This window comes from Fonsecaea monophora (assembly GCF_001642475.1).
Source record: "Fonsecaea monophora strain CBS 269.37 chromosome Unknown Scaff6, whole genome shotgun sequence".
Lineage (NCBI taxonomy): Eukaryota > Fungi > Ascomycota > Eurotiomycetes > Chaetothyriales > Herpotrichiellaceae > Fonsecaea > Fonsecaea monophora.
The window spans coordinates 535,589-563,113 of NW_019173937.1; the positions used below are offsets into that span (position 1 = coordinate 535,589).

General features: G+C 53.6%; 9 protein-coding genes across 9 annotated transcripts; 5 read left to right on the forward strand and 4 right to left on the reverse strand.

The window, feature by feature from the left end:
- Positions 1 to 567: 567 nt before the first annotated feature.
- Positions 568 to 3,728, forward strand: AYO21_01694 (hypothetical protein; the record flags this gene model as incomplete). The annotated part of the gene is made up of 2 exons (XM_022651676.1): positions 568 to 989; positions 1,046 to 3,728. The coding sequence occupies 2 exons, from the start codon at positions 568 to 570 to the stop codon at positions 3,726 to 3,728; spliced, it is 3,105 nt and encodes a 1,034-aa protein (XP_022516189.1).
- Positions 3,729 to 3,898: 170 nt separating this feature from the next.
- AYO21_01695 (hypothetical protein) lies at positions 3,899 to 6,034 on the reverse strand (the record flags this gene model as incomplete). Its single annotated transcript, XM_022651677.1, has 1 exon — positions 3,899 to 6,034. One exon carries the CDS (start codon positions 6,032 to 6,034, stop codon positions 3,899 to 3,901), a length of 2,136 nt encoding a protein of 711 aa, XP_022516190.1.
- Positions 6,035 to 6,976: 942 nt separating this feature from the next.
- Positions 6,977 to 7,342, reverse strand: AYO21_01696 (ribokinase; the record flags this gene model as incomplete). Its single annotated transcript, XM_022651678.1, has 1 exon — positions 6,977 to 7,342. One exon carries the CDS (start codon positions 7,340 to 7,342, stop codon positions 6,977 to 6,979), a length of 366 nt encoding a protein of 121 aa, XP_022516191.1.
- A 330-nt stretch (positions 7,343 to 7,672) lies between these two features.
- Positions 7,673 to 10,170, reverse strand: AYO21_01697 (hypothetical protein; the record flags this gene model as incomplete). Its single annotated transcript, XM_022651679.1, has 3 exons — positions 7,673 to 8,677; positions 8,758 to 9,827; positions 9,894 to 10,170. 3 exons carry the CDS (start codon positions 10,168 to 10,170, stop codon positions 7,673 to 7,675), a joined length of 2,352 nt encoding a protein of 783 aa, XP_022516192.1.
- Positions 10,171 to 10,731: 561 nt separating this feature from the next.
- Positions 10,732 to 13,696, forward strand: AYO21_01698 (hypothetical protein; the record flags this gene model as incomplete). The annotated part of the gene is made up of 6 exons (XM_022651680.1): positions 10,732 to 10,781; positions 10,846 to 11,030; positions 11,083 to 11,507; positions 11,563 to 12,019; positions 12,083 to 12,108; positions 12,167 to 13,696. 6 exons carry the CDS (start codon positions 10,732 to 10,734, stop codon positions 13,694 to 13,696), a joined length of 2,673 nt encoding a protein of 890 aa, XP_022516193.1.
- Positions 13,697 to 15,729: 2,033 nt separating this feature from the next.
- AYO21_01699 (hypothetical protein) lies at positions 15,730 to 17,682 on the reverse strand (the record flags this gene model as incomplete). Its single annotated transcript, XM_022651681.1, has 6 exons — positions 15,730 to 15,917; positions 15,978 to 16,273; positions 16,330 to 16,603; positions 16,665 to 17,231; positions 17,293 to 17,508; positions 17,571 to 17,682. 6 exons carry the CDS (start codon positions 17,680 to 17,682, stop codon positions 15,730 to 15,732), a joined length of 1,653 nt encoding a protein of 550 aa, XP_022516194.1.
- Positions 17,683 to 18,371: 689 nt separating this feature from the next.
- On the forward strand, positions 18,372 to 22,163 carry AYO21_01700 (hypothetical protein; the record flags this gene model as incomplete). The annotated part of the gene is made up of 15 exons (XM_022651682.1): positions 18,372 to 18,411; positions 18,472 to 18,501; positions 18,563 to 18,723; positions 18,786 to 18,954; positions 19,003 to 19,200; positions 19,268 to 19,595; positions 19,651 to 19,865; positions 19,919 to 20,144; positions 20,194 to 20,431; positions 20,491 to 20,882; positions 20,935 to 21,043; positions 21,100 to 21,226; positions 21,275 to 21,543; positions 21,609 to 21,970; positions 22,037 to 22,163. 15 exons carry the CDS (start codon positions 18,372 to 18,374, stop codon positions 22,161 to 22,163), a joined length of 2,991 nt encoding a protein of 996 aa, XP_022516195.1.
- A 911-nt stretch (positions 22,164 to 23,074) lies between these two features.
- AYO21_01701 (hypothetical protein) lies at positions 23,075 to 24,322 on the forward strand (the record flags this gene model as incomplete). Its single annotated transcript, XM_022651683.1, has 1 exon — positions 23,075 to 24,322. One exon carries the CDS (start codon positions 23,075 to 23,077, stop codon positions 24,320 to 24,322), a length of 1,248 nt encoding a protein of 415 aa, XP_022516196.1.
- Positions 24,323 to 25,280: 958 nt separating this feature from the next.
- AYO21_01702 (hypothetical protein) lies at positions 25,281 to 27,443 on the forward strand (the record flags this gene model as incomplete). Its single annotated transcript, XM_022651684.1, has 6 exons — positions 25,281 to 25,313; positions 25,382 to 25,523; positions 25,567 to 26,260; positions 26,328 to 26,735; positions 26,795 to 26,819; positions 26,898 to 27,443. The coding sequence occupies 6 exons, from the start codon at positions 25,281 to 25,283 to the stop codon at positions 27,441 to 27,443; spliced, it is 1,848 nt and encodes a 615-aa protein (XP_022516197.1).
- Positions 27,444 to 27,525: the final 82 nt, after the last annotated feature.

A 27,525-nucleotide genomic window follows, 5' to 3' on the forward strand; every position in this document is an offset into this window, starting at 1 on the left:
GTGTTCCAAGTGGATGGGCCTGGTTCTCGATCTGGCCAAACAGGCTTCATATTAGAAATCGTTACACCCGACAGTCTCTCAGCCGTGTACCTCGTTCGTGGCGTTCCAGGACACTTGGAATCAGTGAAAAGTGTCTGTTTCCGATCCTATTCCTATCTTGAGAGATTTATATACTGGCTTGAATCTTTTGCCCAGCAGTCAAAGCGCAAGGCAATGCTTGGTAGATCACAGCCTCGCCATATTGGTTCTACTGCTCCGAGTCTGCCTTGTGAGGTGGCAAGGCGCATGCACGTCGCTTATGCAAAGAGTTGGCGAATGAGCAGCAATTGTTCTAGGCACGAGGGCAGGTCTTTCCGATCTCATGTTGTTCCATCGCAACAACCAAGTCATATCCTCGACACTCCGACATCCTTTGAATCCTTCATATCGCAACAATCGACCGGACATCTCTTTATGTACATCCAGTCTGTCTAGCGAACCAGCAGCCTGCCGTTCCCGTCCCAGGAAATATCGCTAGAGTCCGTCTTCTGCTTCAGCCGCACAGTTGTCCAACACCACTTCGGCGCCATGGAGGCTGTGGCCACGCTAAGTCTCGTATGCAATATCTTTCAAGTGGTAGACTCATCGGTCAAGGCAGTGGAGATATGCAGCCAGTTCTACAAGTATGGTGCGACCATTGACATTGAAAACTTGAGTTACATCTGTGATCAGCTGTCCCAAACCTCTGCTGCTCTTGGCAAGGCTCAGACGGTCTCTCAACTGTCCAGAAGTGACACTGGGCTGGTCGAAGTTGGCAAGAAGGTCCACGATGCGGCAGAGTCTCTCGGTAAAGAGCTCAACCATCTCAAAAGTGCTCCTGGGGCAGGCCGGAGAGTCGCAGTTAAGAAAACACTGACCCCGAAATGGCGAGCTACCCGCATCGATGGGCTAAAGGGGAGGCTTGAAGGACTTGTTCAGGTTCTGAACACCAAGGTCCTTGTACATTTGAGGTCTGCCACAAGATCTAAAATCGAATGGACGCTCACCACTAATGACTCTTTCACAGCGAAAAACTGAGTGTCACCATTCGCGACAATGGAGAAATCTTGAAGAAGTTAGACGATAGGCAAGAGAAGATCGCTCGAAGGATCGCAGAGGGTACCACGAGTGTGGAGCAGCTTGTCTCATCAATGGGCGGCCAGACAAGAGCTCACGTCACTGAGGAGCATCTTGTCACCAGAACCCGCGTTCATGCAGTCGATGAGAAACTAGACAAACTTGTGGGCATTCAACATCACAAGGCCGGATTTGACAAGTTTATGGAAAGCCTTCATTTTCCGGAGATTAATCTGCGACAAGACACTATCAAAGATGTTCATGAGAAGACGTTCGAATGGATATTCGAGAGACGCGATGATACACAGCAACGTTGGCACGATTTTCCCAAGTGGTTACAAAATGACCAACCGTTGTATTGGGTACTGGGTAAGCCCGGCAGTGGCAAATCCACATTCATGAACTTTCTCGTGCAAGATGGCAGGACGCTGGGTGTACTGGAATCTTCAGGCCAGTCAACGATTGTGCTATCTTTCTTCTTCTGGGAAGCCGGCGTGGAGTTGCAGAAAAGCCGCGTTGGTCTTCTACGCTCTTTAATATATCAACTCCTCGAGGCTATCGACCAGCAAAAGGCACTCCGGGTGTGGTGCGATATTGTCCAGCCTCACGTCCCAGCGCTGCCGACCATATGGACCAGTAAGCAGCTCCTTCGTCTCCTACAACTGATTGTACAGGCCGTGGATCAACGCTTCTGTTTCTTTCTTGATGGGCTCGACGAATTCCGAGACGATGTTGACGGGACTACGGTTATCAGGGCCATACAAGATGTCTTGAAGGATCAAAACCGCACAAAGCTGTGCATCTCTAGTCGACCACAGACCAGTCTGGATGCACTATATCAAGGATGTCCGAAGATCATCATGCAGGATCTCACAGAAACAGACATCAGAAGTTATGTCGAAGATAACCTCACCGGGAGTCCGTTGACCAGTCATCTTGGTGGTACAAGCTCAATGCAGGCGTCTCAACTTGTGGATGTGGTCGTTGTAAGGGCTGATGGTGTGTTCCTTTGGGTCACTCTTGTCGTCAAATCATTGTTACGCGGCATCAAGAACGAGGACAACTGGGAAACCTTAATGGAACGTCTTGACCAGCTGCCGTCCGAGATCTTCGACCTCTACACACACATGTGGAAAAGGATGGCAGACGATTATCCAATATACGCCAAGGAAGCTGCACTTTGTCTGAAAATCATCCGGCGTTTCGGGCAACAGAACCTCTTCCAAATGACCATCATGGCTGACGACCATCTGCGCGCCCACTTCTCCAAGTCAACAGCCACCTGGGGGATGGAACAATTTGAGATGGAGGTGGATCACAACAAAACAGAAAAAAGAATTGCCGTGTGTTGTGCTGGGTTCCTGGAGGTGTCATACAAGCCCCCCGATCACTTTCTCGAAAAAGAATTAGAAGTGCGGAAGACACAGCTTGACCAGAGCGCCCTGAAGCAACAGCCTCAAGCTCTTCAGCGTTTGTTGCAATACTATCGCTTGGAGATGACAACAACCGTTGATTTCGTGCACAGGACAGCTGCCGAATTTCTGCGTACCCCTACTGGCCAAGGATTGCTGCAAGCTCGGCTGTGTACGGAAGAAGAGCTAGTTGAGCGGTATCTCAGCACAGCTCTCATCCTACATTTTCTTTCTCCGCCGGAGTCGCCCACGGTGACTGTGGACCAGAAGTGGCCCTATTATCTGTCGCAAATGAAGTCTGATGCAGCCTCCGAATTCTTCTCGGAGCTGGAAGACGTCTTTAAGAAACTCTCCCACTGGCGTTGGTGGAATTTGGAGGACTTGGACAGAGGACCGTTCAGCCTTTTAAGTCGCAACTCCCGCAACGACCCAGACTACATCAAGACCTTCATTAAATTCTGTCCCCCTCAGTACGTGTTGAAGAAACTTACTGAAGGAGGGCTCGCAGAAGACCGGGATTATCTCACCGAGTTACTTGAAATGTGGACTACCGTTGATCAGCATGGATATGAAGATGATCTTTCTTTCCGGAATGCCCTACTTCTACTTCAACGTGGAGCTGACCCCAACAAGACGTGCCACTGGGATGGTGTAGTCAACCCGCCGCCCCTATGGTCAGTTGTCCTGTTGAAACTTGCATGGAAATACCAACCCCAAAGGTTGACAGACGTTCTGACGGAGGTGCTGACGGCACTGCTGAGAGCCGGCGTTGATCCCAACGCCAGTGTTATGCGTTGTGTCGACATTTTCATGTGGCAGGAAGGCCGAGCACGAACGATTTCTTCGCCTTTGATTTTGTTCAAATGGAGCGTTTGGGATATCGTCACAAACGCCTTCAGTGTCCCTATCGATAGCATCAGCAGCCTCCTACGCAATGCAGGAGCGGTAAGCTCGGGGAAAAAACTCCTCTATTACACGCCCCGGAGGCTGTCATGGTGCGTGTATCCTACGCGGACTCTGAAAGGACGTCTCAACGACTTTATCGGTTTATTCCAAGCACCCAGCGATTTCAGCTATCGTGCGAATTATTTCAGCCTGGTTAATTTCCTAGATTCAAATGAAGCTGAGCCCTGTCTCTTCGACAATGACCTGGAGGTATTCCATGCTGCCGGATGGACCGACGAAGAGCTCCGCACAACCCTGGGGCTTGAGATCCTATAGCAAGAACTTCAACATGAAACTGGTGACTCCGGCGCCATCTCCTAGGAATCCTGGCTACGTAGGTAGCAAGTATAAGGGCATTCTATTCTATAACTTGCTACCTTCTAAACGACACAGAGCTGTTCGGGGCTTGGTCGAGTATGTTACATATCAATGACCATTCAGCCAGTTCAGAGCAAGACCAACGTCTCGCGCCAACGGTCCGCCATGCTCCACGCCCGGTCCGTCACGCAGAGCACCGTGCTTCGAACCACATACCCTTCCTTGCGCTCGATCATCATCGTCATGACCAGGACCTGGTTGCTGAGGCGGTGGAAACCCCTGGCGATACCGAGAAACTCGCGTGGTCCGGAGGACTGGAGCTTTCCGCCTGACGCCGCCTCGGCGGGATAACAATCGGCAAAGAGCCCCGGGGCTGATTCGACATGTCGTTGTTCGTCGAGAGACCATGCATCTCCGCTGCTGGGTTTGATGTGCAATAACGCAACCTCGCCCGTGAAGGAGAGTGGTGGGCAGCCGCCAACCCCGGGTGAGAATGTAGGGGGGAGGCCGGGTGTGGGTTCGAGCTCCTCGATCCGCGCAAAGTCGGCTTGGAAGACGTCGAATTCGCGGAAGTAGACGGGCTCGGCGTCCCAGCTGGCCCAGGAGTAACTGGGAAACGCGTGGTTCGTGCGCTTCGCCGGCTGCAAGTGTCGCCACATGAGGGCGCCCGCGAGACAGCTCCATTGCATGGGCATGCCGTGCCAGCCGGAGATGCCGTGGCTCTCGGCGATGGTGTTGATGCAGCCCTGGACGGCGCGGATCTTGTCGCTCTCCAGACTGAGGCGGCGGCGGTGGTACAGCCGCATGACGTTGTTGAAGAGGCTCGAGATCCGCGGCTCCTCGAGAATCTGGCCGACTCCGGCGGGGAAGCCGAGCTCGTGGGTCTGGAAAACCCGCGTGGCCAGCCCGTTGCGGATGTGAGGACGGCACGAGCGCAGCGACTCGCGACTGGTTGAGCGCGTGCAGCAGAAGAGCACCTCGTCGGCCGTGAAGATGAAGCATCGCGGCGACAGCCAGCCTTCCTGGAACGTCCACGCCCGAGTCCACCAGGCTGACCGTGTGATCAACTGCTTTGGGGGGAGGTGGTTTGTAGTGAATGGTATGCCCTGGAGGCGCACAGTTGGACGGTCATCCGTACGGGTTTCAGGGCGGACACCGGGGAGTCCAGCATTCGCGTCGTCCCCGGCCGCGGCGACGATGGTGACTTTGGCGTTCATGTAGATCGTGTGCATCCTGTCGATGAGGAAATCTTTCATGTCTTGATCGTCCTGGTCGATACAGAGAGAGTCAACCCACAGGAAGGGAATGCCTAGCCCGCAGCAGAATTCGATCGCGTCTGAGATGGTCGGGGGGAGGTCCCGAGGGAGATCTGCACCGGGCTTCTGGTTTCCAGCGCTTGACGGGGCAATCTCTTTCAAGGATATATACTTGGGTTGAGCATCGCCCCAAACGTAGCTGAGGGTCGCATACTCTGCATTCTGCTCGGCGAGGACAATTTTCCTCTCGACAGTGTCGATCAACCAGAAATGCTTCTCTGGAGCTGCGCTGGACTTGAACTCGCGCAACAAGCACTCTTCATGGTTCTGCAAGCACGAATCGAGCCAGGACCTCAACTCAGAGTACTCGACTTGCGGAGGAACGGTTCGTCCCGCCAGCGGTGCTCGCACCCGGTCTCCCAAACACGGAACAAGGCGCTTTTGGCACGTAATCGCCATGCCCTCGTCGGGGTTTCCGAAGGCAGGTCCACCGCTGTGAACGAGAATCTCGAGCCACGTGGCGGTAGGCTCGTCGAGGTAGTCCTTCCAGGCCATCATGGGCAAGTCCTGGAGATGTTCCATGTCGCCGCGGAAGCTTCTCAGGCTGACGATAACGTCGTCGGACGCCAGCGTGTCAGTCCCGTATCTCCAGTGGTCAATCGGCGCGGGGATCCGGTGGGAGTGCTCCTTGTATTCGAAGTGCTCGGGCTTGACCGCCTCGGGGGAGATGACTGGGGGGGTTTGATCGACGATCAGGCTGCAGAAGGGACAGTGGCTGGCACAGTCGCGGAGGTGGGAGAGGGTGCCGAGGTGGACTCCAGGACGCAGTTCTCCTACGACATCCTTTGTCGCTGGGGCGACGAGGGCATTCACATCCAGTGCCTCGCATACTGAACAGAGAGTGCCGGGGACAAGTTGGTCGTGTCGAGCCCGGCATTTTCGTTCAGGCAGGGTATAAGGGGGAACTGGCTTAGCCTCCTGAGGGGATCTGAGGGTTGAAGATTCCATGACGGGATTTTGCTGGTCAGCAGCGACCTATGAGCGGACCTGCTTACCTAGTAGGTACATATGTAGGGGAGTTTCGGAGTATCGACATCTTCTCAAAAGGCCGCAAGACGCTCTTATAGCAAAATACTGAAGGTTGCCTTGTCATCTCCCAGTACGAGGTACATAGAGCTTCAGCCCGTTTGCCCGAGGAGTTTCGAACTTCGGCCCAGTTTGCCTAGCAGTGGGTCGAATTGCGGCTGAGTTTGTCTTGAGGAGCTTGGCTGAATATTACCAAAGTGCCTTGTGCGTATCCATACCAAGGACCGACCAAGTACGAGGTACATAGCACGAAACCAACAAGACACTTTGCTCGTGGCGTGGGCATCTCCCCCTCTGACGCGACACAAGAAGAGATCCTCTCGACATGTTACATGTTACATGTTGTTGGGGTGGAGCTAGCTAGCCTCTTTGATTGGGTTCCTACTGTTCCTATTATCTCGGCGCTTGATCCTGAAAGGGTAGTATAAGGAAGGTATACTGTAATCACAAGGGGACACAAAGACACAAAGACGGGTGCCTCCTGGATCTCACCAGCGGGACAAATTGGGATGAGAATCGCCTAGGTAGTACCCCCTCGCGAGTACTCCCTATCAAAAGGAATGAATGAACAAGCTCACTTGTAGATTACTTACGCGAGACCTGAAAGAGGAAACCTACTTGGTACGGAGGACGAGAAGACCATGAACTGAAACTGAAATGATTTTGACTTGTACCGATTCAAGTCCCTCTCGTAGGAGATGGGCATTGCCTCGGTAGATAGGTAGATAGATACCGCTCTCTACGAACAAAATATCTCGATGCTTTGTCACGGCCCTATTGCGACGGCCTCGCTCCCTTTCCTTGCTTTTCCTTGAATGAAATGGCGATCTGGTGGCACATTTCGGATTATATCTTCGCATGGCTTTATTCATCTTGTCGATCTTGTTGATGGGTCTCGGCCTTGTCTTTGGGACCGATTGGACTGAGCGGCGTCTGTAATCGCCGGAAGGCTATAATCCAGAGATCCGAGTAGAATGGTCCAAGTTGAATGAAAGTTGCGTGCACCTCATTCTTGACAGAGGTATCTCTCCCCTTGAAAAAGGAGTGACCATAAACCACGCACCAAGGCACAATCACGAGAACAAGACAATTGGAGACTGCCTGGAACCATTTGATGATAGGGGCCCGTGGCCCCACGATTGATGTGTCGAGGTACGCTGTCTTGACGACCGGTTCTTGGAAAGGTTGATACTCGGATGCTGTCACCACCGTCATCCTCGTCGCCGTCATCTCGACTCTCATACGGGGGTTTATAGAGAAAGCATTGCCGTCAACCCCTGGTTTTATTGGGCTAGGGGAGACCATGAACCTGATTGGTTTCTTGTTGCTCTGCTTTTCGTGACCCCTGAGACAACTTGAAGTTGAACACGGACCGAGTTCTTGACGTATCGCTTTCGCCGTCGCGGTCAACCCCACTGAATACGCAGGAGTCGACTTTGGGACCCGGACTGGTTGCTTGGACAAGGCGACTTGTGGCTGTCAGGCGCGATGTCGGTCTGTGATGGCATTCTCGTCGAGTATCACACTACCTTGATAGTGTGTATCCAGCCAGCGAGACTGTCACGTCAGGAGCAGAATGGTCTGCGACTCCCGCAGGACGGTGCTCCACGAGACGTGCAACTCTCCCGCATCGCGTCGCCGCCACACTTCCTTCGCCACCATCTCTGCAGCCTCGGCGTTCTGGAACCCGGCCCACGCCGCGTGCCTCATGCAGAGGATGGCTCGGCGTCGGAGACTGTCGCCCAGCGCCTCACACGCGGCGATGAAGCTGGGCCATACGGTGACGCCCAGCCGCACGCCGGGGAAGAAGCACTGCTTGCTCTCGTGGTGCATTTCGAGGTTGCTGAGGATGCTCTCGACATAGTGCTGCAGGATGATGGGGTTGGTGCCGCGCACGAACCGGAAGAAGTAGACCATCAGTGCGTGGTGCATGGCCGTCGCAATGTTGGATTTCATCGTCTGCGAAGGGTCCGGCATGCTCTCGGCAGAGCTGCAGCTCAGCAGGTCAAACGGGTTGCTGTTGTTGCTGTTGTTGTCGCCGCCGCTCTCAGCGGGCCGTTGTGGTGTCTCCCAGTTGCAGATGTCTCGCTCCAGGGCCGCGGCCGCGTCGACCAGGCTCGCAGGCATGTAAGGCTGCGACGTGCCGTGGTGCTGCGGCGGGTCGACCTGGGCGACCATGTTGTTCGTCCGGGCGATCAGCTTCAGGATCGACGCCGGCATGCCGTAGAAGTCGTTGAAGGATTCCTCCTCGGGCCCGCTCAGTCCCAGGTCCGACCACGTCTCGTAGTTGGAGGCGAGGGTCGTCGAGTAAGGGAAACTGTCCTCGGGGATCTTCTTGACGAGCTCGACCTCGTTGGCGAGCATGGGCTTCTTGCCTAGCGTGACGAGGTACTGGTCCCGCGTCTGGACGAAGGTGGTCTTTTCAATCACCCTGATGTAGGCGAATATTCGATGTAGTTGTAGTGCTTTCTTGGAAAAGGCCTCCTTCTTCCGACCGATCTTGTTGACAATCTCTTCGCATTGGAGGATGAAAAGTCGCGAGTCCCACGGATCACCACTGACGATCTATTTTCCCACGACTATTAGCTTGCGAGTGTCTCCTCCAGTCTTGGAACCCCAAATGCAGGACGGAGACGTAGACTTACCCCGGTACAGATCAGGTTCATGGCGCTCACAAAGAGCTCTTTGTATTTGATCTGTTCTGGTTGCTCGGTGGACATTGCTTGCAAACATTTGCGAAAGGCGGTCCGCGCAATCTCCCGAAACTTGAGGCCTTGCGAGTTCCAGTATTGCAAGTTCGTCGCCTGGTCGTCGGTCGACAGGAGCTGCGTCGTGTCCGTGCCGCTCACGGTGGCGGCAGGCTTGTAGAGAGTCGCGAGGTGGTAGCAGGTCAACGACAGGAGACTGTACAGGAGCGACACCCTGGCGAAGCCCGACTGGCCCATGATATCCAGTTCTCCATACGCGGTCATGGCGTAGGGCACGTGGATACTCTTCCAGGGGGCTTCGTTGTGCGGTAGCCCAGAAAGAGAGGATATGACATGGTTCATGTAGTGAGATAGCAGGAATCGGACATTCGAGGGCACGTAGGGCGATCCATTGGACAGGGACGAGGCAGCAGGGTGTCCATATGTCGCGATGCCCGTAAATCGTGGTTGAGAAAGCTGGATGTCATCTTGAAAGGGTGTGCTGGTGCCCGGTATATTTGTACCTGTTTGCTGCATTTGAGCCACGGGCACGAGTTCAACAACCTGATAGGAAGATCCTTCCTTACCTTCAATCAGCGGCGTGTAGGCGGCGTTGGTGAAAGAATAATTGTAACTTGCTCCAGCAGGGGTTTCGGCAAATAGTGCTTGAGACCCAACACCGTTGTCCGCCACGGACAATGACCAGTCAATGCCGTCCAGACATGCTGTCGCCGCTTCGCGATCGCCGTCGAGAGAAGACATGGACTCTGGCAGTTGAATGGTCATCTCCGACTGCTCTAGAGCCTCGACATTTTCAGCGACGGAGACGGGGACGAGGGCGGGGACGAGTTGCAAGACAGAAAACGGGCCCTTGGAGATTTGCCAGCCTTTCTTATCGACCCGCGAGTGCTTGGACTCCTTGACCTGTTCATCGAGGCGGTCGAGGACTTGGTCGAGGTGCTGTTGTGGGTTCTGGCCGGTTGAGAGATGCCGAACCAAGTCTTCGGAGAAGCGAGACCTCGAATGGGCTGACAGGAGAAGCAATCTTAGCTAGATGGACACGGGTATTATGTTCCAGGCCATCTAACACGTACCATCAAAGATCTCTGTTCGAGTGCGGCGCCCTTCTCCCCCCGCTGCTGCTCCCTCGGTCGTCGAGTTGCCTGGCGACGTCGAGTCAGGCTGTTCCGGATCCCAGACGGGCAGCCACTGGAGCTGGACTTGATAACCCCGACATTGCAGACTCAGCCGGATGCAGTTGTTGCAGCTTGGACGATGTAAATCACATTTCACTTTGCGCGTCCGACACGTCAAGCAGCCTGTAAAGGTACGCGTCCGCGCCTTCGGGGCTGAACGGCGCGCTTGAGCCATTGATGTCGGGGGGGCATTAGGTATGGGGATTTCTTCAGAGTGAATGGAAAGAAAGAATGATTTTGGGTCCCTTGGAGGAGTTAAATTGGGAAAGGGAAGGCTTCGGCGACGAGGAGGACCCTCTGTCTTTGGCTTCATTGGTCGATACTTATCGCGTTGTTCTCCGGAATCCAGATTGTGGCGGCGGCGACCAGAGTTTCGGCAATGCTTCGCTTGGGTCGACGGGCAGCTTGCATTAGCAATGAATCTTATCCCGGCAACCAGGACTCGCAGGACCCTGTCTTCTTACTATCAGGTCATAGAAACAACTCCCGCGCCCCTCAGCCGCTCTTAGGATGGTTTGTTACAAGTTGATATGACTGTCCAAAATACATGGCCTCAAACCCTAATACTAGGACTTTACCATGGGCTTTAAGACGGCATTCGTGGCCGATTCAGGTCATGGGAGAAGGTTTAACAACGGGGCCCAAGTAAATCCGCCAGTCTGTATTTTGTAGTCCCTTTTTGTGTATCGGATTTGTACCTTGGGACGTTTCTTTTCCTTTTGGTGCAAGGGCGACGATGTTGTCCGAACAGGATGCATCCAAGCCACTCAGCCTTCTATCTCAGGGGTACGTACAGACTTCTCCGACGTTGTTTCGGTGTAGATGGTCTCTGATAAAAAGAACTTAACAGTGTCAAGCCCCTCAACTATAATATCCGAATCTTCAATATAGAATTCGGGGGAGAATGGACCTACGAAGGGCGGGTGGTGATCGATGCGGAAGCAACGGTTCCTGCAAACCACGTCGTCATCAATGCCCGCGCCCTCGAGATATCTCGCGCTGAGGTGTCGTTCAATGACCTCAATAAATCTTCTTGTAAGTCTGCCGACTGATTTTGACATTGACACAATGACTGATAGTCACCCAGCGACATACTCGGCGACGTCAATAGTCCTGGGTGAAACGTCTCAGCAGGCTCGCATATCGTTCAAGGAAACCATCCCAAAGGGACCCTTGAGATTAGATGTCTCATTCAAAGGGAGAATCGATCATTCCATGGTCGGCTTTTTTCGTGCCAGATATGAGCCAGAGTCAGATACCAGCGCCGCGGGTGTCAAGGTCGGCAAGTATCACTGGCAATTAACCACCCACTTTGAGCCCTGCGATGCACGCAAGGCCTTTCCTTGTTTCGACGAGCCGCACTTGAAAGCGACCTTTGAGCTTGAACTGGAGATCCCCGCAGAGTTGACGGCGCTAAGCAACATGCCTGAGAAGTCGGCGCGACTACTCGAGGGAGCCCAAACCGGCTTGAAGGCAGTGCGTTTCGAGAAGACGCCCATCATGAGCACCTACGTGAGTGAAGTAACCATCCAAGATATCTGGATTCAATGCTGAAGGGGCCTATCAGCTACTGTGCTGGGCCGTAGGTGACTTTGAATACATCGAAGCCCTGACAAAGCGAGAACACGCGGGCACGAGGCTTCCCGTGAGGATCTACACGACCAAGGGACTGACCCAATACGCCCACTTTGCACTCCAAGATGCCTGCGACGCCCTCGACTTCTTCAGCGAGAGCTTTGGCGTCGACTACCCCCTCCCCAAGTGCGACCAGCTCGTCGTCCACGAGTTCATCGGCGGCGCCATGGAGAATTGGGGCTTGATCACCTACAAGCCGACCAAGATCCTGTTTGATCCGGCCACCTCGGACAACCGGCTCATGTCCAAGGCCTCGTATGTCATCGCGCACGAACTGGCTCATCAGTGGTTCGGCAATCTGGTCACCATGAGCGGCTGGAATGAATTGTGGTTGAACGAGGGCTTTGCGACCTGGGCAGGCTACCTTGCCGTGGACCACCTTCATCCTGGTAAGGAGGACCGTTTATCTTCAACTCGTCGACTTTTTGAACTAATCAAACAATGTAATATAGACTGGAATATATGGGGTCAATTTGTGGTAAGTTTTTCCAGTCTCCGGGGATGGCTCTGTTGTTCATTGTTTGACCACGACACAGGGCGAAGCACTGGAAGAGGCATTCACGCTGGACTCCCTGAATTCGACACATCCCATCGAGTCACAAATCCAAGGCAGCTCCCAAGTGCACCAGATGTTCGACAGCATTACGTACTGCAAGGGCAGCGCCGTGATCCGCATGCTGGCCGCGCACATCGGCCAGGACGCCTTCCTGAACGGCATCGCCGCTTACCTCAAAAGCCGCATGTATCAGAATGCAACCTCCAACGACCTCTGGACAGCTTTGTCCGCGGCATCGGGAGTGGATGTGGCGACGATCATGGATCCGTGGATCCATGAAGCCGGATTTCCTATTGTCACCGCAGCGCCGACTGCTGATGGACTTCACCTGAATCAAAAGCCATTTCCCAGGCACAGCGTGCAGCAAAGGACTACGTGCTGGCATGTCCCTCTGGGACTGGATGGGGAGACTTTGACCACCGCAGATAATACCCTCACGACCGAGTCAGGCATTATCAAGCAGAACCTCTCTCTGGCAAAACTCAACAAAGATCACGCCGGCTTCTATCGCACCGACTATCCCCACAACCATCTTCTGTCGCTGACGCACCTCTCGTCAGGGATGTCCTCTGCCGACAAAGTCGGGATTATCACGGATATCACGTCGTTGGTTTTCGCCGGGGTGAGACCTGCGGGAGAGCTGCTGTCGGTGATGAGCGAGCTCCGGCACGAGAAAGATTGTTTCGTGTGGTCACAGATACGAAAGGCTGCGGGCGCGGTTGTCTCCTCCGTGTCTGACGACCCGCAAATCGTCAATGTTCTCAAGGCTCACATCCGAGACCTGATGGCGGGGGTCAAGTCTGAAATCACCTGGACCGGCTGTGCGGACAGCTACGTCAAGGGGGAGCTGGAGAAGACTTTGATCCAGCTCGCCGCTTTCGCCGATGACGACGAGGTCATAGGTGAAGTCCAGCGGCGCTTCTCCCTGTGGCAGAACGGCGACAAGGACGCCATCAATCGCAACCTTCAAACGCCCATCTTCAACGTCTCCGTCGCCCGAGGCGGGGAAGAAGCATACCGGGCCGTCAAGGCTGAGTACCTCCGCAACGAGACTATCGATGGCCGCGAACTCTGCATCGCCGCGCTGGGGCGAACGAACCTCCCCGCCCTGACGCGCGACTACCTCGACATGACATTCCGCACCGAGGACCACGTCACGCTGCAAAACATCCACTTTGTCGGCATGGCCGTGGGCAACGGGCCCTGCGCCGAGGCCCTGTGGGAGTACGTCAAGGAGAACTGGGACGCCGTCTACGCGCGGCTGCGGATCAACAGCATCGTCTTTGAGTGGTTCGTCGACAACGCCCTCTCGGGCCTCGACAACCTCGCGCTCGAAGCCGACATTGCCCGCTTCTTCGCGGAGAAGGACCTGCCCGAGATGGCGCATCCGGTCGCCGTCGTGAGGGACAACATTGCGCGGAACGCGGCGTTTAAAGCGCGCGTGGGGCCCGAAGTGGTGCAGTGGTTGAAGGAGAATGGGCTGTTGGGAGCAGAGAGTTCGCGGTTATAGACGACGAGGATAGATTTCCTTTCGGGAGTTGCAAGCCGTTTCAATCGACGGGTGGGTTGCACGAACAGACAGATTGTCGTTTGATTTACTTGTGTTTGTGTGTGTATGTGTATGTACTGCACTTTAGGTACAAAGCATAGCATGGTGTCGCATAGCATCGCATAGCTAAGGAAGGTACCGAGTACATAGCTACTAGCCACTCATTCATCCAATCGTGTCAAGTAAACGCTCTGGGCATAGCAACGCCCTTCGTAATACATCTGACAACCTTGAGCTGGTGAGTTGTCGTTGACGAAACGAAACCAAGCGAGCATATCACCTGTGTCACATTTCGCAGGCAGTTCCTGTGGCGTGCCACCGTGCTTGCTCGCTGTGCGACTTGTCTCATTCCGCAACTCCCTCGGCGAAAGAAGTAAATGAGCTGGACTGGATGACTGTCTGTCTGTCTCGTGATTAAATCCCCGACTTACCCAGCATCAGCCCCGATCACAAGACATTTGGCGTGAGTCGGGCATCTGCGTCTGCGCACAGGTACGGGTGGCGAGCAGGCAGGAGACCTCCTTGTAACCAGCTACCTGTCTGCGGAGAGTTGAGCTGAGTTGAGTCAGGTGTCGAGTCTGCGCAGTCTGGAAGTCTCACATCTCATATCTCACATCTCACATCTCATATCTCCTGTCGCAAGTGTAAAAAGTGTAACGTGTTCGCGGCAATGCACCCCTCGCCCACGCATTCCAGAATCGCGGGTGCGGTTATCTACGGAGCCTTGGGAAACTTTTCACTAAAGAAAGAGATGCACTTGTACTTGGAAGTATACTTACTCGTATGCCGATATCGCGGGTTGGGCGAGGCTGATAAGTCCCCTCGAATACATGTCCATGTAATGTTGAATGCAGGCATACATTGCATATTGCATAGATAAAGACATGCATACATACAGGCCCGATTGGGTCTGATAAGGACGGAGAAACCAGCCTGGGTTGAGCTAGGCTGTGGCTGGGTCTGGGTCTGAGTTTTGGGTTTGGGTTTTGGGTTTTGGGTTTGGCTGGACTGGGCTGTAGTGGGATGTAGTGGGCTCTGAGTGAAGGTTTGTGATAATTAGATACTCGGTACAGTTAACTAGCACCACTATTTACAAGTCGATGGATAACCGACTACATACCTACACACTGCACAAGCCGCTTATCTGTGGAAAATGTCGCTGTGGCCCATATCACCTGTATTTGGGACTTGGGGCTTGATAGTCGCTAAGAGTACTCGTCCACATTTGATATCTGTCCAAGGACCGAGTATTACAACTAGATACGCTCCAGTTTGGCATGGGTCTGGGGGCTTACTTGAGATTAGAATCCACGTGGAAGCCAGAGCGGAATTGGACATGGATATGGAATTGGTCTCGTCGCATCTCCTGACACTATGCACAGTACCTCCTTGTACTTCCGTGTCGACATCGTCCTGTAGCGAGCTTAATTCCGCTTCATCGACCTGATGAGATACGAGTAGGGTCATATCGAGACGAGGAAGAGACATCCTCTACTCCTCGTAGTCCACGTGCGTCGAAGAACATGTTGTGTTTTGTTGTGCTTTGTTCACCATGCATCGACATGGACGAATACTAGTAGAGACGTGGCGACTTTTAACTTGAACACGGGTAGTGTTTCTCTATCAATATGATGACAGAATAATCCGGTGTCAGATGTTGGTTTTACAAGTACTCGTGGCCGTTTCGTGAAAATGGTTCAAAGTGCCAGGACAGCTCAAACACCCCAGTCTGTCGATAGAGTCTGAGTCCAAGGAAAGGGGGGTTTTGGTCAGGAAGGTGCAGTCCTTGGTCGATCCATCACATTGCTTGTATTATTACTTGTACACATGAATTTGCAAATGTACATCATTTGTATCTTGTCGTCGCGTCTTTCAGTCTATAACCCCGACTACCCTATCCGGTCGAATTTGGCTTGGTCGGAATTTCCAGTCTTCTCAAAGTCCTTCTCTCTCCACCATCCCTTTCTTCACCAGTTCAGGTAGATTTCCATCCCTCAAGCCTCAGAGGTGGCCTTGTCAGAAGTAGCCTTGGACTCTGTGACAAGCACGGTCTCGACGTTCTTGCCACTCGTTTCTGAGCCGGCATTCTCGTCCTCTTGACCATCGATAAGCGACTCGAGGAGGGTGGTCTGGGGATATTCATAGGGGAAAATCCAATGGAGCACGTAGGACAGGACCGAGGCTATAATATTCCACAAATCAGCCAAAGGTTCGGGACTGGTATACAGACAGCGAGACTTACCAATGACAAAGCCTAGGACAAAAGACAGCGAAAAGATGCGAGTCGCGCCGGTCCCGACCTTGAGTGACGGGTTGACGGCGTGCACGAAACCGGGCATGCTGGGCACGACGGCGCAGACCCACGATACGCAGGTGCGCCAGTTGATACCGTACTTGTACCAGTACACCGACTTCTTCGAACCCTCGTACAGGTCCGGGATGTGGAACAGGCGCCGTTGGATGATCCAGTAGTGAACGCACAGCAGGCCGATCATGGGGCCGAGGAAAACCGCATAGGCCGAGAGGACGGACAAGAACCTGTAGTGCCAAATGGTTAGAGAATGGACATGTGGCGGCAACAACCAAGAACTCACGTCGAGCCTGAGGCCAATTGCTTCCACGGCACGGGGGCCACGCTGAGAATGGCGAGGATGTACGCCCCGCGGCGCAAGTTGATGTATTGCGGGAAAACGCTGGCGACATCGAGGCCACCGGCCAGCACGTTGCCAACGACGTTGATCGACAGCTGCGACACGATGAAGACGACGCCGAGGAAGAAGGCGGCAGCCCGGCCGCGAGAGCCATGTTTGTCCTGGATCGCCACGAACAACGTCGAGGGGTCCCAGAGAGGTGTGCCATTGCCGTATTCTGTAAAGAACAATGTTAGCCTGGCTGGAGTCTTTCATGGCAATCCCGTAAAGGCACTCACGGCTCTGTGTCGCTGCAGTCACCACCACACCCACGATGGCCATGACGGAACTTGTGAGCATGAACGAAAAGGCCTGCGTGTAGGTGACGTGGCTGGGTCGCTTTGCAAATCTGGTGAAGTCGTTCTGGTTCAAGATTCCCGAGGCAATACTTCCAATGACCGACATGACACCCGCGGCCATCTGCCACCCCAACTCGGTCGACGAGATGGTGGTCTTGGAGTTGAACACGCTACCGTACCCTTTGCTGGTTCCCACGGCCCAGCCGAGAAGGACGAACAGGGTGATGCCCACCACGACAGAGCCAATGTGGAAATACGGCCGGAGTTGGCCGGGTCGGAACCAGATGAAGATGCAGCACAGCAAGTTGAAGAGGAAGTACCCCAGAAACTGGGCCGAAGTGATGCCCTGCGACAAGGGGATTTTGTTGGGAATGCGCTCGTCGAGGTCCAGCCAGATGGAGCGCAGGCAGACATAGATCATCTTGCCGCCAATGACGGCTTGGACGCCATACCAGGTGATGGATGTCAGGATGCGGTTGAGGACGGGGAAGTATGCCCCCCACATACCTGCACGGGCAAGAGGTCAGTGATACGTTTGTTAAGCGCTCGAGCGGGCAGAAGCACGAACCCCAGACACTTCGCGAGACGATGGGAAAGCCCAAGTGGCTGGCAGCTCCCGAAACCGAGTTGAGAACTGCAAAGGTACTGGCGAGGGCATTTCCAACCAAGATGACGATGATGGCTTGCCAGTAAGTCATGCCCGTCGCGATCAGTGAGGAACCGGTTTGATAGGTGCTGATGTTCAGGTTGACGAGGAACCACAGTTCGACAAACTGGAGTGGACCTGGACATGAAGACTTAGCAACGTGGCATGGACACACAGCTGGCATCGACGCATTTCCATACCCCAGGTCTGGCGCTCAGGAGGCACGGGACGGATGTCCTCATTGCTCCAGCGATTACCCTGTTCTTCCTCAGGAAGCTCAATCACCCTCAAGGCTCGTTTGATGACAGACATGGTTGGTAGAGGTCGGGGGTCAGGACTTCAACTTGGGACAAAGATCCGATGCTGGTACTGGATGAAATGTCCACCTCAGACCGCGTGGTATCCCTATATACCATATACCTCCCCTTTGGGCTGGGGGAAACGTTGATAACGATATCGAGGGTCTGGGAAGCCCAGAGTCTCGAACTTTGAGAGTTATCAGAGCCACCAAGATTCGCCTCCATCACCCTAAGGCACTTGGGAAAGCCTGGCCGATCCCGGATGGATATCCCCGCCACCGCCATGTGGATACTGGGGGGCCTTTTAACGCTCGGAAACAGACCGGCACAGCAGTCGAGATGATAAGTTGCTGAAGCAGGAAGCCCTCGCCGACTGGATCCACAATTCAGAGGGTCCTGGGATTCCGTTGACCAGCGTTAAGGGCATGGCGAGTCTCGGCGGGCGGGAAGACTAACCATGAGTCCATGCCCACTGCCCATGGGTGGAAACTGGTTGTTATCTGCTCCACAGTAATATCGGGACGACCGCGGCAAAGTCGTCGTTGCCGATCGCCAAATCATGGTAGTAACATATCTTCCAGTACCTAACGGCACGACCATGTTTTTAAAGCGACTTATCACAAGTCCGGTTCGTTTTGCTTTGAGACAACAGACCCTGTAGACCAGCAACTTGTGCAACAAAGGATTCAACTGGCCGCAACAATGGCGATTCAAAAGGTCTACAGGATTGGCGTCGACGTCGGTAAGGCTCCCTTTCAGCCAATCAGATGGTATCCAGGACGACTCTGTTAACCGTGACCAGGCGGGACGAATACGGATTGCGTTATTCTTCGTAAGTTGATGAATTCTTGCTGTGGTCAAAGGCGACGTGCCCTGACAAAGACGTATGATAGACCCCGGCGAGGCGCATTTGCCCGATCGTGGGATACGCAGTGCGTTCAAGACGCCAACCACCGCAAATGTCACCTTGGGCATTACCAAAGCCATCGAGGGGGCCATAGCGAAATGTGGCATCCCCTTGGAGGCTGTGGCGGCGGTCATGATCGGGACAACAGTGAGTCAGGCGGTGGTCAGATCAGAAACCCCCTTCCTCAAAAACTAACACTCCCTTCCCAGCACTTCATCAATGCTGTTGTCCAAGCAGACGACCGGAATCTCAGGAAGGTTGCCGTCCTGAGAGTCTGTGGGCCATACACGAAAGAGAATCCTCCTTTTATGGATTTCCCACCGATCCTGGAGCGCATCATGAATGGTCATGTCGGTTACTTGGATGGTGGCCTCGAATGTGAGTCGACGTGGTAGAAGTATGGAGACAGTAGCTTATCGTGACCAGTCGATACTCGTGAAATCATGCCCCTCGACGAGGCTCAAGTGCGAAAGGAATGTCAAGCCGTCAAGGCAAAAGGTCTCTCTGACATTGCCGTTATTGGAGTCTTTTCACCTCTCGATATTTCTGGTAAACAAGAGGCGAGAGTCAAGGCGATCATCCAGGAGGAGCTCCCGGAAGCAGATATCGTCTTGTCCCGAGATAGTCAGTCCTTGACCCCTTAGCTCCTACCCCTTGTGCATCTTCCATTGCGTGCTAATATATGGGACAGTCGGTCAACTTGGCTACCTCGAGAGAGAAAATGCCACGATTTTAAACACGTCCATTTTGAAGTTTGCTCGCAAGACGATTCGCGGCTTCAAAACGGCCATTCGAACACTGGGTCTTTCGTGTCCGCTCTTCCTGACGCAGAACGACGGCACCATCATCGACGCCGATGCTGCTGAGAAATGCCCCATCAAGACCTTCTCCAGTGGTCCGACCAACTCCATGTCTGGAGCGGCATATCTGGCTGGTCTCGATACTGAAGAGAAGAAGATCCGAAACGCCCAAGTAATCGTTGCAGATGTTGGTGGAACTACTACCGACGTGTGTGCCCTGTAAGTTTCAATTCATGTCTTGTCCAATCGACAGCCTCTGACTACTTCCTCGCAGGTTGCCTTCCGGGTTCCCCCGCCAGGCTGGCACTTGGGTAGAGATTGGTGGTGTTCGAAGCGCCTTTTCGATGCCCGAAGTGTTATCTGTCGCTCTTGGTGGTGGTACGAAAGTCGAAGAGCGGGATGGCAAAGTCCATGTTGGACCAGAGTCTGTCGGTCACAGACTCCTCACCGAAGGTCTTGTCTTTGGAGGCAATACGTTGACCACCACGGGTATGCTCTTCGACTCCTTTCCAACTAGTCGACTCGCTAACACAGTCTCCCAGATATTGTTGTTGCCAGTGGCCATGCAGATATCGGCGACAAATCCAGGGTCAAAGATGTCCCCAAGGATATCGTCTCAAAGGCTCGCCTCCGCGTCAAGAAGATCCTGGAAAACGCCGTTGATGCTATGAAACTGAGTGCGGATGACGCCGTCGTGATCCTTGTCGGCGGAGGCAGCATCGTGCACATGGAAGACCTGGATGGCGTGGGAAAGATCATCCGTCCACCGTAAGTGTGCCGCTGTTCTTATCGTGTATCATTTTCTGACCCTTGTTAGATTCCACGACTGCGCCAACGCTGTTGGAGCAGCAATTGCAAAGATCTCAGGACAGGTCGACGTTGTCAAGGTGCTAGAAGGCCTTGATGAGGACAAGGTGGTCGAAGAAGTCTGCAAGGACGCGAAGAACATTGCCATTGCGTCTGGTGCGGATCCAGAGTCAGTCACGATTGTCGCGATCGAGAACATGCCCTTGCAATACGTCCAGATGCGTGCATCTCGGATTGTCGTTAGAGCTGTACGTTGGCGCGAAACCCCTTCCCTTTACAGACCTTGGACTAACTCTTTGGTGATCAGGCTGGAACTTTGAACCAGAAAGCCCTCCTCCATTATGTTCCGACCGAAAGCTCCGAAGACCTTGCGGCACTGCAGGAAGTCCTCGAGGAGCGTGTCTCGGCTAAGACGAATGCCGAGAAAGATCCCAAGGACTTCCTGGTCAGTCCGTCAGCTTCAATCGACATCCGCGAATACAAGCCCGAAGTCGACAAGAACGGCGTATGGTGGGTGTCCGAGATCGACTGCGAATTTTTGGCCACGGGTTGTAGTACCCTCGCATGTGGCGGTGGAGGACCTGGCTATATGTGCTACATGGCGGCCAGAGCAGCAATCAAAGCCGGCGAGCGCTTGCCGGTAGTTGACGCTGAGGCCTTGCCTGATGACATTTATGTCCTCGGTAGTATTTCATATGGGTATGTTCCGTCATTCTCTTTGCGGCTATCAAGACTCACAACAACGCTCTAGTGCGCCGACTGTGACCCTGGAGCGTATCCCCAGCGGTACAGAGTCCGTGGACGCCACCGACGCTCTGCTGAGCTGTTTCCCCGGAATCAAGATGGGAGCCCAGATTGCGGTATGATGATAAAATCTTGTATCGAAAATTCCCCCTGGCTGACCAAACGGGTACAGCTCGAGATCGGAGGAATGAACGGTATTCGTCCACTTCTTGTCGCAAATAGCTATGGGGGTATCCCAACCATAGACGGCGATTACATGGGAAGAGCCTATCCACGGCTCGGCCTGGACACTCCTGCCCGTAAGCTCCATATCAACAGCCTTTTGGACCATGACTGATCAGAGATAGTATTTGACTTCCCCCTTTCGCCCTGCACGCAGAGTGACGGCATGGGCAACGTCGTCACCGTCCACAAGGCGGCGTCGACGGAGAAGCTCGAGAAGATCCACCGCAAGGCAGGCCAGGAACTGGGTCTGTTCTCGCAGATGGTCTGGCCGCCCATGTCGGTCAAAGACACCAAGATAATGGGCACATTGGGCACCACCTCTTTGGCATGGTATATCGGCCGAGCCGTGTACCTCGCCAAGCAAGAGAAGACGGACATCATGAAAGCCATTGTAAGAAACATTGTCCTTCCTCCTACGTGCATGAGGAGCGAAGAAGACTAACAGCTGGTGCTCAGATCGAAGCAAATCCTTCCGGACGTGTCTTGTACACTGGCAAAATCGTGTCCGTCAACCGATACGTCTCAGCCGGTGGCTACACGGAAGGTACCGTGCGTCTCAAGCCCATTTCTAGCGACGAGATGGAATACGGAGACACCGCCTCGGCAGAGACGCGCGACATGATCCTCCCGTTCCAGAACGAGTATCTCTACGCCGAGCTCGTCGAGCCGGATGCGCCAAAGGGCACCAAGGGCGAGATTCTGTGCACTGTTCCCGACTTGATATCGCTTATTGGCACGGACGGATATGCGCTGGGAACCCAGGATCTACGATACGGTGTCCGAGTTAGTGTGGTGGCGTTCGTTGCTCACCGGCATTGGTAAGTCATGTCGTCCGGATAGATCTTGTCTTTGAATAACTGGAGGGATCGCTAACACCATGACAGGTATACACCAAGAGGTGTTGAAACCGGAGGCCCGAAGGCATTTGGTTACGATATGGACTTTGTCCCGCTCGGTACGCCATATTACGAGCCCAAGAGGGTGACCAAGGAGTTCCGCCCTACGTCATGAGTGAGATGCTTCCAAACAGCCAGCTATTGTCACTCAGCAGCACCCCAAGTGATTATGCCAATGTTCGTCGACCTGGCACCAGGTGGCGGACATGCGAGAGACAACATCATAACCTCCGCCCACAACTTGTTGTTGCTCGGCCCGAAATTGCTCGGCATTCCATTGGGACAGAATCCAGCTTAACCTTTCGGCCCGAGAAGACAACTTCAGGCACTCTCAACCATTGCTACGCATGTCGTGGGAATCGTTTCAAGAAACGGCGTTTATTAGCTGCCCTTATCCATCCAGATTACGAGTAGATGTGCGAAACCAGAACGACAGCACGAGATTTATATACCCAGGGAAGGGGATGGGGAGAGGATAAACTAGATGAAATATCGATGAATATATACATACATTATATACATTATATAGTCTTACCAAAAGATTCAAAAAGATGCCACCTTAGCTTTTGTACGTTACAGCATGAACGTCTAGTAAACACACAATCAAAGGCCTCAAGAGGTCCGGGTGCGCCTCAAGAAGCGTGGTGGCTCTGCTCGCTATTCAAGGTACACCTTGCCCGATACGAATATAATAGGAGAAGAGAATATTTGCTCCAGCCTATCAGCGGCACATCCTCCAAAGTCCCGAACCACGAACATTGAATCGGAGGCTTGAATTTCATTGCACCAAAATTCAGGGGAGGTAAGGAGGGTGTTGTCAAGGGTGCTGATAAATCTCATGGAAGGTCGGGGCTTGAACTGCTCCGCCGGAAAACAACAAAAGCCTTGTGCACGACTTGCCTTTGTGGGTGTATAAGAGATGTCGAGTCCTGGGAGGTGCTCGAGGTTTGATAGTATCGTGATCAGTCGATTCCTAGGAGGATGCTTGTGTAAGTACTTCCCCTCGAGGTATCATATAGAGAAAACATGGCTTCCACAGCAATCATCAACGCCCGCGTTTTCGACGGTGAAAATGTCCTCCCAGCAGCCACGACGGTGGTCGTATCCGGTGCGACGATAACTGCCGTGGGAGGACCGGTCCCGGATGGAGCGACGGTGATCAACGGCGAAGGCTGCACGTTGTTACCCGGCCTCATTGACTCCCACGTCCACACCGGCATTCCACAGCTGGAACTCGCCCTCAAGTTCGGGGTCACGACCGAGCTGGAGATGATGGGCTACTGGGACGCGGAGTCGCGACGACAAATCGCCGAGCGCGACGACCTCGCGGACCTGCGCACAGCAAGTTATGGCTTGACAGCCCCAGACGGCCATCCGAACCAGTTAACCAAGCGCCTCGATGCGTCGGTGCCGCTGCCGCATCACCACCATCATGAGACCCCGTCGGGCGAAGCGGTGCTCACGACCGCGACCACTCCCGACGAGGCGGTCACTTTCGTCAAACAACGCGTCAGCGAAGGGGCAGATTACATCAAGATCATGATCGAAGACGGCACGGTCTTTGCGTCGCCGGGGCTGCCTATGCTGTCTCGAGAGACGCTCTCAGCCGCGGTGACCGAGGCACACAAGCACGACAAATTGGTAATAGCCCATGCGATGACTTATGAAGCCGCAGAAGTTGCCGCCGAGGTCGGTGTCGACGGTCTGTCTCACTTGTTTCTCGACCGAGGCGCGGATCTCAACATCCTGGAGAAACTCAAGGGCAAATTCATCATACCGTGTCTCTGCCTCGACGCTTCCATCCTGGGCATCAAACCCACTACCTTCGCCCGCGATCATCGAGTATCCGCTTCACTTCCGCAAACTTGGCTCACCCATCTCAACGGGAGCATGGACACCTTCCCCGGCGGCGACTTCTCCACCGTGCTCAAGATCGTAGCGGCCTTACGTGAAACGGAGACCATCGACGTTCTCGTCGGCACGGACAGCTCCTTCCCCGTACCCCATCTCGCGGGCATCGCCCACGGCGCCAGTGTTCACTACGAGCTGCAGCTTTTGGTAGAAGCCGGGTTCACGCCCGTCGAGGCATTGCGTGCCGCGACGAGCGTTCCTGCCCGGTGTTTTGGGCTCGGCGATCGGGGATTGATCAAGGAGGGTTTGCGTGCGGATTTGGTCCTTGTGCAGGGAGGTCCGACGGGGGATATTCGCGACACGCTCTCTGTGAAATCTGTTTGGAGGAGAGGAAAGCTATTGGCTTCCACTGCTGGTTTATAATATACCTGGGTTTGTAGGTCTGAAGAGTGTGTGGAATGAGTACGACGTAGAGATAATGGGAAGTGGGAAATTAAATTTGGACTGCGTGTACAGCCATGAACATGACGTGAGATATTTGCTGCTCAAGTCCCGGGATCTTGCCCTTTGCCATTGTTTTGAGACAGGTTGAGCAGCCCAACTGTACTATAGTTCCCAGCACCATCAGTCGGGACCCTACCTGGCTCGCGGGTGAAGAAGTATTCCAAGCACGGCAAATGCTCCGCGTCTCGTGGTTTCCTCCACAATACGCAGGGTCAGGATCTTCTACAAGGCAGTCAGAATGGGAGAGTGTAGAGGTCGTGACAACGGAGTTTGTGGTTCATCCCATCATACACGATCAAGGGTATGACTTTAGGAAGGACATAGTGCTGTGACTGACGAACAAGAAAAGCAGCGGGCATTTCTGCAAGAACGTGCCAAGGTCTTGGGGCTAGTCTACCTACCGAGTACTTCGGTGCGCCTAATAGGCATCCCTATAGAACTCTTCCGATTTTTATCCGCCTTTCACCATTCGCTGCGCCTCTCTCTCGGTTGCCTTTACCTGTTGCTAAACAAGCAGACGGTGCTGAAGATATTGTTTCCCCTTACTAGAATTGACCCTAGCCCATTGATGTGTCTCATTTTCAGGAAATCTCCGGGGTCGTCCGTTCCAGATTCAAGGTCCGAGGAAGGGCGTTACCTTTTGCCACACCTGGTCATCCACGAGACGATGGGCGCAGATGTGGGCAGCCGAGGCTGCACTAACGAGGTACGGAACAACGGTCAACAGACCCATTCAAACAAGTTGAGCAATGCCGTTGCGGTAAAACCATATATCTATGTTTGAGGACTACTAACAAAGGCATTATTGGCGACCTCAAACCCACCAATTCGTCGGGAACGCCAGTCACAGCACGGGCAACCTTTCCTACACGCAAGCATGAGCACCTCAAAGCGACCATTGCGAATATGTGTAAGCAGCTCCAAAATGCGTGTCACGGACACGGTCAGGAATCTAAAATCGGTGCTCGAAATCTTTAGGGTGTCAGCGGTTCAGCGTTGGATAGGCGACATGGATTCGAAGCCGCTCTGGGGTCTACCGAACAAATTGACTTTCTCACGGGAGATTGGTTGTCTGAGGGGAATATGGCAAGTTCGGCCATAAAAAAGCTCAGCAGGAATTGTAAGTTCTATCCCCCCGATATGGTGAAGCTGTTGCTCAATAGCCTTTGTGCGAGCAGCAAATCCAGCCCTCGAGATATACGGGTTTGAAGAGTCCTTCCTGGCTTCAATTACGCCACAACTTCGCAACATTGAGGCTAGAAAAATCAAGGTGGTGGTCAATGCGGGTGCTGCAGAGCCCGATGTTCTTTGCCAACGACTTGGTGAGGTAGTCCAAGGTCAGGGGCTTGGCTTGAAGACGGCGTGGATATCGGGCGACGATGTCCTTGGTTCTCTTCGAGAGGCCGCGTCTATAGGTCAGACCGATCTGATCAACCTGACGACGGGAGAACGGATGGAAGCGATTCCAAACGAGACCGTCTTTGCTCAGGCCTATCTGGGTGCCCGGGGCATCGTAAAAGCCTTGGAAGAAGGTGCGGACATTGTCATCTGTGGTCGAGTTGCCGATGCGAGCCCAGCAATCGGCGCCACCATGTGGTGGCACCGGTGGAGGCCTGAGCAATACGAGCAGCTGGCCAACGCCTTCGTCGCCGGTCACTTGATCGAGTGTTCGACATATGTCACGGGTGGCAACTTTTCCGGATTCAAAACCGTACCAGGAATTGACGACTTGGGCTTTCCCATCGTCGAAATCTCAGGCAGCGGCGAAGTTGTCATCACCAAGATGGCGAGTTCAGGTGGCGTGGTCAATGCGGACACAGTGACAGCACAGCTGCTCTATGAAATTCAGGGACCATTGTAGGCCGTAATCTTTTTCTTGTTGCTGGCAAAATGGTGAGTGTGTGTGAAGCTGACAAGCTTGCAGATACTATCATTCCGACGTTACTGCACGGTTGGACAGTATTTCGCTCGACACTGTTGGCCCAAACAGGGTTCAGATCAAAGGAGTCGTGGGCCTTCCACCGCCTCCGACGACCAAGGTAGGCTTCACAAGCAAGACACGCTATAAAGCCGAGCTTCACTGGTCTCTCGTCGGCCTTGATATCGCCGAAAAAGCCAATTTACTTGAGAAGAATATCAAATCTAGTCTAGGAGAGTCGGCCATATCCAAGTTTTCTCTCATCAACTTTACCACGCACGGCGTTTGCCCAGCAAATCCAGCATCGCAAAACGATGCCACTGTGGACTTTCGCGTTTTTGTCCAGGCAGAATCTCAGGAAGACCTTGGCTACAAGAATTGGATCGAACCTGTTCTGAATGTCATCATGTGCTCGTAAGCACCACCTCGTGGTTTCTTTCTTCCTCGATTTGAAGCGCTGATTTTGTTTCTAGATATCCTGGGGCGACCATGCAGCCGGTAAGCCACTGTTTTGTTCATGGATTTGTCTCTCTGTTTGACCATGTTGGAGCATCCGGACTGACGCATTGCTGCCAGGCAATCACTGCTGGAATCCCACAGCCGTATAATGAATATTGCGTGGCGCTGATGCCGCAACGAATGGTACAACACAAAGCCCACGTGGCAACAAACTCCTACGATGTCCCACATCCTGTTGTCACCCAAGTCTACCCTGCACAGCAAGATAGCTATGAGTTCTCCCACCCTGTCGAGCTCGCCAGTTTTGGAGAGACGGTCGCGGCTCCCTTGGGTCTCATCGTCCATGCTCGGTCGGGGGACAAAGGCAGCGATGCTAATGTCGGATTTTGGGTCCGGAATGACGACGAATACGACTGGCTTCGTACTCTTTTGACGGTGGATAAGATCAAAGAACTGCTCGGCATTGAACACAGCCCTGGTAACAAGATCGACCGCTTTGAAATTCCCGGGATCCGGGCGGTACACTTCCTCCTGCATGGTCACCTGGACAGAGGTATCAACAGTACCAGCACGTATGATATCTTGGGCAAGAATGTGGCCGAGTTTTTACGAGCTAGACACGTGCCTCTACCCAAGAGATTTATGTCCCGGGGAACCATTTAGCATCTATGTCGATGGTCGTGATACGTCAGCAAACCATCTCGCCTGAGACTATTTCCAGATCTTTTCTATAGACATCGAATGA